The sequence below is a fragment of the Sceloporus occidentalis genome, unplaced genomic scaffold, assembly GCF_023333645.1.
Source record: "Sceloporus occidentalis isolate IW3139 unplaced genomic scaffold, rSceOcc1.0.p SCAF_79, whole genome shotgun sequence".
NCBI lineage: Eukaryota > Metazoa > Chordata > Lepidosauria > Squamata > Phrynosomatidae > Sceloporus > Sceloporus occidentalis.
Genome location: NW_028317059.1, coordinates 1,684,692 through 1,695,080, shown reverse-complemented (window position 1 = coordinate 1,695,080; position 10,389 = coordinate 1,684,692). Strand labels below are relative to the sequence as shown.

The following is a 10,389-nucleotide window of genomic DNA, read 5'->3' as shown; positions in this document are numbered from 1 at the left end:
ATATTCAGAGAAAAAGAGGATAGGGAGAGTGCTTATCAGCAGCTGGAAATATGTTATTCAAATATCTTTACGCCTTAAATTCAATAAATGTAGTTAATGTGGTTAGGAAATCTGCATCTAATGATAATTTGAAGCTTGTCTTCTGCAAACTGTTTGTGCTTTACTGATCCCTCTCTGTGTGTTAAGCGAGTAGTGTGTACCTGAACACGCATGTACCTCTGCCTGTGTACACGCTCTGTGAGCCCATGTTGGTATGCTCTCAATGAGTTCTTCCCTAATACAGAGTGACCGAATACAGCCATGACCCTTGCATGCCAAACACTCTAACCTGCCAGTCCGTTAAAGGGCCGGAGCTTTCATGCCCTGCATAATGCTTTGCGCACACATGTCGGCCACACCAGTTTCTACCCAAAAGGAACCGTGATGTCATTTATTTTTATGTGAATACTCAAATTACATCAGGGAAACTTTCTTTGGGGTCCTTCAGCTGTATGCGCTTGCAGGGGGTATTAGAATTTAGGTTGGGATGGAGGATTGGAAGGTTTAGTTCTGAGATATAGACATGGAAAATGTAGATCTTTTTGATTTGCAGAATATTAATCTGTTTTGGGTTTTTGTCCATGAATGCCCGACCCCCCTAGTTACCTCCAGATGTAGGAGAGAAGCAATCTCTCAATAGCTTTTAATAATATAAATTCACACTAGGTAATGACTGGCATCTCATGATACAAAGTAGATGACCAGAATGGAACAGGCACAGGTATATACAGTTATAATGTTTTACTATATATTATTTATATTACGCCAACAGCTTACGCAGTGCTTCTTACAATACATACATTCTAAGGGTCTGACAAAACCAGAATTACTTAAATTAGACGAACATAAGGCCCATAGAAATGCACAAAAGAAACATTGTGTTACGTCTGAGCAAACTCATGGATTGATAACCATATGGAACATACACTCACATGAAAAAATAAATATAATTATCAGTGTCTTACTGCGTCTGTTTTCTTAACCTTATGTCCGCAGCAAACAAAACACAGTGTTTGTTTTCTTAACATATTCCTTTTTCATTTCTTTTTTTCATTGTATATTTAAACAGCAAGACAAGACGAACATGTTTTCTTTTTTTTCCCAGCTATTCTGAAAGAAAATGACAGATAACAAATAATCACCCAGATACAGACTGCGGAATTTAAATAAATATGCCTATGCTAGTTATATGTTCCTTGTATCTACATGTTTCGTCTTCTTTGTTCACTGAATCATTGTAAACATTGACGGCTTGCCAAGACCCAAAGATAGCACTGTAGGTTAAATATGGATTCATCATAAAGTCATATCGCTCTAATACCCCCCCCCCCATGTCTTTTGCTTAGAACCCTTAAAATTCTAGATTTGCCCTAGCCTACCTAAGAAATGTAATCCCTATACATATTCAAACAGATCTGATTCTTCCATTTTTATCATCATATCTGAACGTTATGTCTGAACGGTCATCTCAATAAACTTGGTGTTAAGGAGGGACTGCTGTGACACCTAGAATGATCTCATCCATATTCTCTTTGTAGTTCCTTGGGAGAAGTGCGTTGGAACTCACTGTCTCAATCTTGAGCATGTTATCAACTTTGGTAATGATGAGATGTTAAGGAGGATCTCTGAACATTAAACCAAGCGGTCATCCTCTGATCAGAAGTATCAGAATAGAAGAGCTATTCTCCATCCAGCACCAGTGATCTGTTTTGATCATTGCACTAGGGTTTCTAGAACCTGATTGTGTGTGAGCTTACTTAAAAACAAGAGATCCTGGTGGAGGCGCCCAGCACAGTGCTCTGTACAGCAGGACCATTGGAAAAGCCACTTTTTCGTACATTTTTGTCCCACAAAATTGCCAGGAATGGCTTCGTCAAACCAGCCGTCCTACTGAAAGCTGTATTGTCGTGGCATTGTTACTCTCCCTCAGGGGAGACGTGAATATTCCGGTGGTTTGGGGACTTGACCTTAAGAGAAGACTGGTATGTTTGGGGCCAGGGCTGTCATGTACAGAAGCATTTCCTTTCACAAACATATTTCACAGTTTGACCAACAATTTGGTGGATAACAGCTATCAGTCACAAAACATTTAATGACTGGAAAATGTGATAATTATGCTGGCTTTAATCGGTAACCGAACCCTTCATTATTTATTCAGCTGCCAATTCACTTAATATAATAGTTTGTCTGTGGTGTTTCTACTTGTAATGGGTAGAAAATTCAGCTGTTGAGACAAGTGCTAAATAGATATTTTATTTCAGCGATTTGTGAACTGATAAAAGTTTCACATAGGGCAAATGTTGAACCCTAATTGCATGGGAAAAAGGTATAGAATTTTTGATGTGTGGTTGCTTTATTTCTGTACAGCGCCCTCCTGTTTTTTTAGATAAAATTAACAAGCACTTTCCATATTGTGTTCTTTTAAACAAATTCCCAGATTTGAGATTTCATTCATATTACTTCTTTGTGATAAATGCTCTACAAATAGTCCATGTTCAGCTTGTAGTCGGTTCTTTTGTATATCGGGATACAGAGTATTGTGTAATTTAAAACATACTATTCTTACAGATTTGATCATTTTTGGAAAAAAAGAAAACCTTTTCATTTTCTCTCTTCTGTGATTATTTTATTACAAAAATGCATTTTGATGCTACACACATTTTGTATGAATATATTCCTTTTTCTTGGAATTTACTAAAGTGAGCTCCGCAGGAACTCCTGCGCTTGGAATTTGTCACTCAGCAGCTCAGACTCTGGAAGCCTAATGTTCCCCTAAATCTTATAGAAAAACAGTTTATGTTTTTGTTTTTCTTCTCATATGTTCGGGGAATTCACTGAGCTGATGTTTGGTTGGTTTCCAAAATGAGCCATTATTTTCATATTAAATTTCATTCTGTTCTGTGTTTTTTTTTAGCTTGGAATTGTTATATTTTGTATCATTAGTTTTACTTTATTTACTTACTCTCTAAAAATGTAAAAGTATGTTTCTGCAGTCTCGCAAGGAACTTTGTGCAGCTCAGCTATTGATATGCTGAGAATTTACCTTCCCATGCTGTGGACAGAATTACCTGTTGGGAAGTATCCCAACTTAATCATCTGTCAATAAGTTCCCTAATGGATTGCCCCTTTACTCCACCTTACTGTTCTGTAGGGTCAGAGACCAGCTCATGCACTGAAGAACGGGTACAAGATGTTCAGCGAAAACATGCATCTGCAGCAAACAATTCAACAAACCTTACTTTTAACACAAGTAAGACTTGTTTAATTGTTTTTTTTTTAACACTAAAAAACTTGAATACCACTGTAAGGTAGGTCCTGGTGACAATAGGCCATTCTCAACTGCTCTTGTTTCTTTATGTGTAAATGTAAATTTGTTATACATTGGTACATGTGGTATTTGTTAACCACGTCATTGTTAAATTGTGCAGCGTTATGTAATATGTTAGTGCTTAATAAATGACAGGTAAAGGGATAAAAAAGCCATTCATATTATTATTATTTATTGTTTTATATAACGCCATCAAATTCCGTAGCGCCGTACAATTTATATGAATATACCAGTGGGCTTACAATTTAAATCAGTTATGTTTTACAGAATAACCTATGGTGTGCGTTTTAATGCCTTTCCAGATTCATTAATTCACAGGTCGGAAGTAATATTCAGCTGAATTTAGATGCATGTTCATTTTATTCTGAATCTGTTTTATATTCTGGTTTAGAGTCGCCCCCTGCTGACCATCTAGTGGCGCTACAATTTTGCACAATGCTATGCTTCCAATTTTGTGGGAACAGTTTGGGGAAGACCCTTTTCTATTTCAGCATGACTGCCCCAGTGCACAAAGCAAGCTCCATAAAGACATGGTGGGATGGGTTTGGTGTGGAAAAACTTGACCATTCTCAGTCGCACCGAGCCCTGAGCTCAACCCCATTAAACCCCTTTTGGATGAACTGGAACGGAGATTGTGAGCCGGGCCTTCATGTCCAGCATCAGTGTCTGACCTCACAAATGCTCTACTGGATGAATGGGAAAAAATTCCCACAGAAACTCGCCAACCTCTTGTGGAAGGCTTTCCCAGATGAGTAGAAGTTTTTCTAGCTGCAAAGGGGGGGGGGGGTCAAACTATGTATTAATGTTAACATATTTAGAATCCGATGTCATAAATGGTGTAACTCTACACACTAACTCTGAAACTATAGTATACACATACACACAATGACTCCAGAACTTCACATTTACACACATTCACACTCTGACACTACAGTATACAATTGTATGCACTCACATACGCTACTCGCCCTCTTACCTTGCTGTGGCGCTACCTATCTTCTGCCATCGTGAATCCTGCACCCCATAATTTCCTCCGGGGGCGCTCCGCCCTTTCCATGCTACTTAACGCTGTCCTTTTTAGTTCTTTTTTTTTATATATATTGCAACATTTGTAAAGAAGGGGGGGGCTTTAAATGTAATAAGTGTATTACTATTGTGCCCTAAATGTTTGAAAATTATGTTTTATGTAGGTAGTATCAAGCACTGGGAATTTGAACGGCATACCATTTTCATTATTCAAAGTGATGTATTAACATCACAAATACCAACACATGCTTACATTCCATCCTGCAAAATACATCCCTTCCAGCCAACTAATTTTAAATGTTTATATAATTGTGTGCAAAGCCTGTGGCTGCTTGCTTACAGACTTAAAGTTCATAAACGGAACTTCCCAGGGGTGTCCTTTCAGTACGCCGTAAAATCTTTGGGAAGCCTGTTTGGTTGTGGTACAAGTAGGAGTGGTATATTCAAGAGGGTTAACATTTCACCTCACATACTTTACATTACAAGGGGTTAACACCACCCGTCTTCACCATTAAAAGGGATGGCCCTGTATAATGCATAGTTAAGAGCCATGCATAGTGTATGATTAAGCAATTTCCATTGTAAACTGTGCATTATAAACTGTGCAGGATGTTCTATACTGTCTTAAAAACTTTTAATGCTCATTTGGTGATTCTGATCCACAGGACATAAGGTGGTCTAATAGCAGCATTGCTGTCTCTGACATGAAAGAGACAATGTAATAGCACTCAGGGAAGCACCAAGCAGACACACAAGGTGTGAACAGAACATATGAGCTACAGATGCTGCTATGACATATTTAGGGGTACCTGCTAGATACAAGAGATCACACTGGGGTCTACAAAGACAGCAAGAGACTCGCTGTTCACTATGCACTGTTCTGTGAAATAAATGTAATCCTGTCTCCCCTGACTCTCTAGCTGGGTTGCAAGGAAATAAATCGACATCCTTCAGCTAGCAACCCTTTCCAAGTTGTCCCTAAAAGAAACTGACTTTGCCAACTGTGCTGAAAATAAACCACAGGCCATAACAATACTTTGAGTAAAGATACTTAAAGCATAGAGCAACACACAGCACCAATGATGGCTTTAAATCTACAGAATACGTGACCGCAGGTGGGAGAAGCAGCAAGTTTATTTAAAGTAAAGCTTACAAAACACAAGGTAAAGGTCTGTACATTAAATACCCCTCCCACCAAGAGGAAGGAAAGAGGGGGCCTGGAAAAACTACCCCAGGCAGGAAATAAATTAAAGGTGGTTGGGTAGAAGGGGAAAACAAGGGGGGTAAGACTGAGAATAGAAACTTGGCTGCCCAGGGGCAAATACAATGGGTGTAACCCAAGCTTAAATTTAGGGAAGGTAAGGGGGGAGCTTAATGGCGGTGCAGAATAACCTAGCAGCACAAAAGGTAATAATGGAAAATAATCCGTCTAACAGTGCGGCTGATCTCTAGCAACTAAAGGGTCAAGATAAAAAACAAATGCCCCGCGGTAGCAGTAAAGGGTTTAATGGAGTAACGCAAGAGTCAGCGTTGAAACTCATTGGGTCACTTAATGAGTTTTCCTGACAACTAAGCCAGCATTGCTCAGCTCTGCAATGCAATGGAAACCCCTCTGGGATGAAATGGTTAATGATATGGCTGTTTGCAGAGGGTTTATGATATTATGCTTTGCGGTAAATGGGATTATGTGGTTTGGGGAGTTTTTTCTTGTGTGTATATATATCTATATATATATATATATATATATATATATATATATCCTTCCCATATCGTCTCAGCCAGAACCGTCAGGGGATGGGATGAGCAGGGTAGGAACATCCCCAGCAGGTGTGCTGGCAGGTGAGGGTGAAGGAGCAGGGGTGGCGGGGACAGGGGTTTGCTCGCTGTCCTTGGAAGGAGAGGGGGTCCCAGGTTGCTCTGGAGCTCTCAGCCTCTTCATCATAGTGGTGACTCTCACGGCTTTCTGCAAGAAAAATAAAACAAAGCTAAGCAGGGAATACAATCATATATACACATATCTATAATATATACACATACAGCATCATATTTTCACATTTTTATTCTCATGTCTCATCATTGCCCTTTTTATAAATGGTGGGGGGGCAGTTTCACCTTTGGTTGCAGCATATTGTTTTACAATGCTTTATTCATTGCTTTGTATGGCTGCCCTGCTCCATCACTGACAGGTTTTGATGAATAGTTGATTCCGCCTGGTGTGCAGAAACCAAGACTCTGAACATCTACTCAAACACTTGGCAGACAATGGAAAGGATGTCTGGAATTGTAAAAAAAACAGCAGGGGATTGCCAAACTGGGCAAAAGAAACACGTTGGAACACCATGGGTCTCATGTAAGAGGAACAAAATCTCCCTCACGTCTTTCTCTCATTCTTTGTATAGACAGTACATGGACAAAAGTATTGGGACACACCTCTTCATTATTGAATTCTGGTGCCTCAATCAGACCCGTTGCTACAGATAATGCAGTCTGCATTTACAAACACTTGTGGGAAAAATGGGTCGTTCTGAAGAGCTCAGTGAATTCCAGCGTGGTGCTGGGATAGGATGCCACCTTAGCAGTAAGTCGGTTCATGACATTTCATCCCTGCTAGAAGATGCCACGGTCAACTGTAAGTGGTATTTTTGGAAAGTAGAAGCGTTTAGGAACAGCAGCCAGAAGCGGAAGACCACAGAAAGTTACAGAGCAGGGTCACCGAGTGCTGAGGTGCATTGTGCGTAAAAGTCGCCAACACAATGCTAATTCCATAGCTAAAGAGTTCCAAACTTCCACTGGCTTTAATATCAGCACAAAAACTGTGCGGCAGGAGCTTCATGGAATGAGTTTCTGTGGCCAAGCAGCTACATGTAAGCCTCACATCACCAAGTACAATGCCAAGCATTGGATCGAGTGGTGTAAAGCACGCAGCCAAAGGGCTCTGGAACAATGGAAACATGTTCTGTGGAGTGCACAAAGGAAAGTCTATAAAGACATGGTTGGATGAGTTTCTGGTGGAAGAACTTGACCGGCCAGCACAGAGCCCTGACCTCAACCCCATTAGGGATGAACTGGAATGGAGATTGCGAGCCAGGCCTTCTCATCTAACATCAGTGTCTGACGTCACAAAAGCCTATTTTCCCAATTAGGACTGAACAGTTCCCTCATATCAGGAGCATTACATTAGAAATATTACTTTTCCCTTCATGTTTAGGCTGAATCTGTTGAAATTGCACTTGTTGTACTTATGAAGAAATAAAAGCCCTGTGGCCAGTGTCCTGTTAATAATGATATTGCTTGTCGTTCCTGGCAATATGAATAACGAGTACAGTATCTATAGCTTAGTTACTCATTTCCATTGGGTATATCAACACTACACATGGGACACATTATGCCGGCAGGGACAGGGAGGCAAAGTGGGTTGTACATTATTACTGCTTAGATCATTTGAAGAATTTGTATCTTTGCTATTAGTTGAGATGTATTGTTAAAGTACATGTGTTGTACTTTGGTATTGTGTTGACTATTGTGTAATCATTTAATAGGGAACAGTGTTCTTCATCTATATACATATACACACACTGCCCAGTGAGTAAAGGGTCCTGTTGTCTGTATGAGCTCTTCCTAGTACCATCCATAGCTGCAGACTGTTTGATGTCAAAGTGACTCTTATGTTTTCAACTCAAATTAAGAAGCTCTCCATTTTTCAAATACTTTGCAACCAATTTTGGATGCAACTGTTTCCAGTAAACATATTTAACCTGGTAGGGTCTGATATATAGGTGAATCTGGTTAATAGTGGTTGACAATGTACTTATTGCACCGATAAGTATTATGATGTTTGTACAGTTTATTGATAGACACAGGCCAAATGTATGTGGCTTCAGTTATCTGAGTATCTTATATCAGCTAAAGAACCATATTGGTTTCATTAGAAGGCATTTCTGATTATAAACCAAACCATGCCCTTCATTGAAGATAAAAAAAATAATTTACAATAGATTTGCTAAATAATTTATTATAGGCTTCATAATATTTTATTTATTGATAGAATATGAGGAAAATGTGTTTTTTTTATTCAACCGAAGACCAAATAATCTCTCCCGCTCCACATCATTAAGATGTTAATAATTACCCTCTTTACTTGATTTCACATCATCCAATTATTTCCTCGTCGATAAAACATTATCTCTTTCAGGTGAGTAAATTTGTCAAAAACTGCAAAAGCCCTTCATTTTCCTTACTCATATTTTCTTGATTGCTCTATCTATCCATTAAAACGTCAAAGCATGTGAGCATTCAAAGCTCTCAGGGAAAAAAACCCCCAAAACATAATTGACAAAACTTTTCATTTTCAGTAGTGCCGTGTCTTTTAAACACTGGATTTATCAAGCAGTGAGGAAATCTGTAGTCAGGAAGCGTTCTCCAAATCTGCTGTTATTTTGTGGAGTCTCGTTATCAAGAGGAGGAATTTTCTGGGACAGTTCGATAACCAAGCTCAGTAGAATGTTTGTGTGATTACTGAGTCCTCTCACCGCTTGATAAATCTGCCCCTTGCTCGCACTCCTTTCAATTCCTTGCCTCTCGCTATCATGTTCTCTGCAGCTTTGCAAATTCCTGAGAGAATCTGTCATCAAAAAAATAATTTAAAAAGAAAAAAAAAAGGACAGCGCACACACAGACACTCTAAGCCTCGCCTGCAAAACTCTTCAGAATGATTTAGCCATAATGTCAAATAAAAGACAGACTATAAATAGGATTGCAGTTGCCTCTGAAATGTAAGAAATAAATATTTAACAAGAGGTTTGGACTAATAGCATGTCAGTGGGAGCTGTAATTGGGAAACATTGGCATTATTTGAATAAAATGATTGATATATTACATATATATAAAGTTGGTATTTTGTGTTAGTACCTTAAAAAATGAAGGGGAAAAAGTAATAGTTATAAGTATTTAAAATCCTAAATTCAGCTTAGGTCATAGGTACATTTTTAATAGTTGCAAGTATGTGATATACACACCCTTACACTTAAAGCTATGAAAAATACAGTATATGGATATATAAAACTAAAACATAGTTTTCCTATAAAGCATTGCAGACATTTCTTGTTATGTACAGTCACGTTAAAAAGAAAGTACACCCTCTTTGAATGCTATGGTTTTACATATCAAGACACAAAAAACAATCATCTGTTCCTGAGCAGGTCTAAAATGTAGGTAAATACAACCTCGGATGAACAACAACACATGACATAGTACACTGTCTCATTATTAATTCAACAAAAATAAAGCCAAAACCGAGGAGCCTTGTGTGAAAAACCATGTACACCGTATGATTTAATTGCTTTTAGAACCACTTTTAGCAGCAATAACTTGAAGTTATCATGTTCTGTATCTCACATCATTGTGGAGGAATTTTGTCCCACTCTTCTTTACAATGTTGCTTCAATTCATTGAGGCTTGCGGGCATGTGTTTACGCACGGCTCTTTTAAGGTCCCACCACAGAATTTCAATCCGGTTGAGGTCTGGACTTTGACTGGGCCATTGCAAGACCTTGATTCTTTTCTTTTTCAGCCATTCTGTTGTAGATTTGCTGGTGTGCTTGGGATCACTGTCCTGTTGCACGACCCAACTTTGGCCAAGCTTTAGCTGTCGGATAGATGGCCTCACATTTGACTCTGCAAGGTTCCTGGGTCCTGTGGCTGCAAAACAAAGCCCTTCAACCACCATGTTTGACAGCTGGTATGGGGTGTTTGTGGTGATATGCTGTGTTTGGTTTTTGCAAAACGTGGCGCTGTGCATTATGGCCAAACATCTCCACTTTGGTTACATCTGTCCAAAGGACATTGCTCCAGAAGTCTTGTGGTTTGCTCAGATGCAACTTTGCAAACTTAAACCGCGCTGCCGTGTTCTTATTAGAGAGAAGAGGCTTTCTCCTTGCAACAAACCATACTTGTTCAGTCTTTTTGTAATTGTACTGTCATGAACTTTGACATTTAAC

The 10,389-nt window shown here is 39.1% G+C and overlaps 1 protein-coding gene across 1 annotated transcript in view; it reads right to left on the bottom strand.

Moving 5' to 3' along the window:
- Positions 1 to 6,167: 6,167 nt before the first annotated feature.
- The window catches only part of LOC149285381 (caM kinase-like vesicle-associated protein), a 56,058-nt gene continuing 51,836 nt past the window's right edge, over positions 6,168 to 10,389 (bottom strand). The window contains exon 10 of the mRNA XM_089495421.1: positions 6,168 to 6,356. Coding sequence (XP_089351547.1) covers positions 6,168 to 6,356 — 189 coding nt within the window. The remainder of the gene's footprint in view (positions 6,357 to 10,389) is intronic.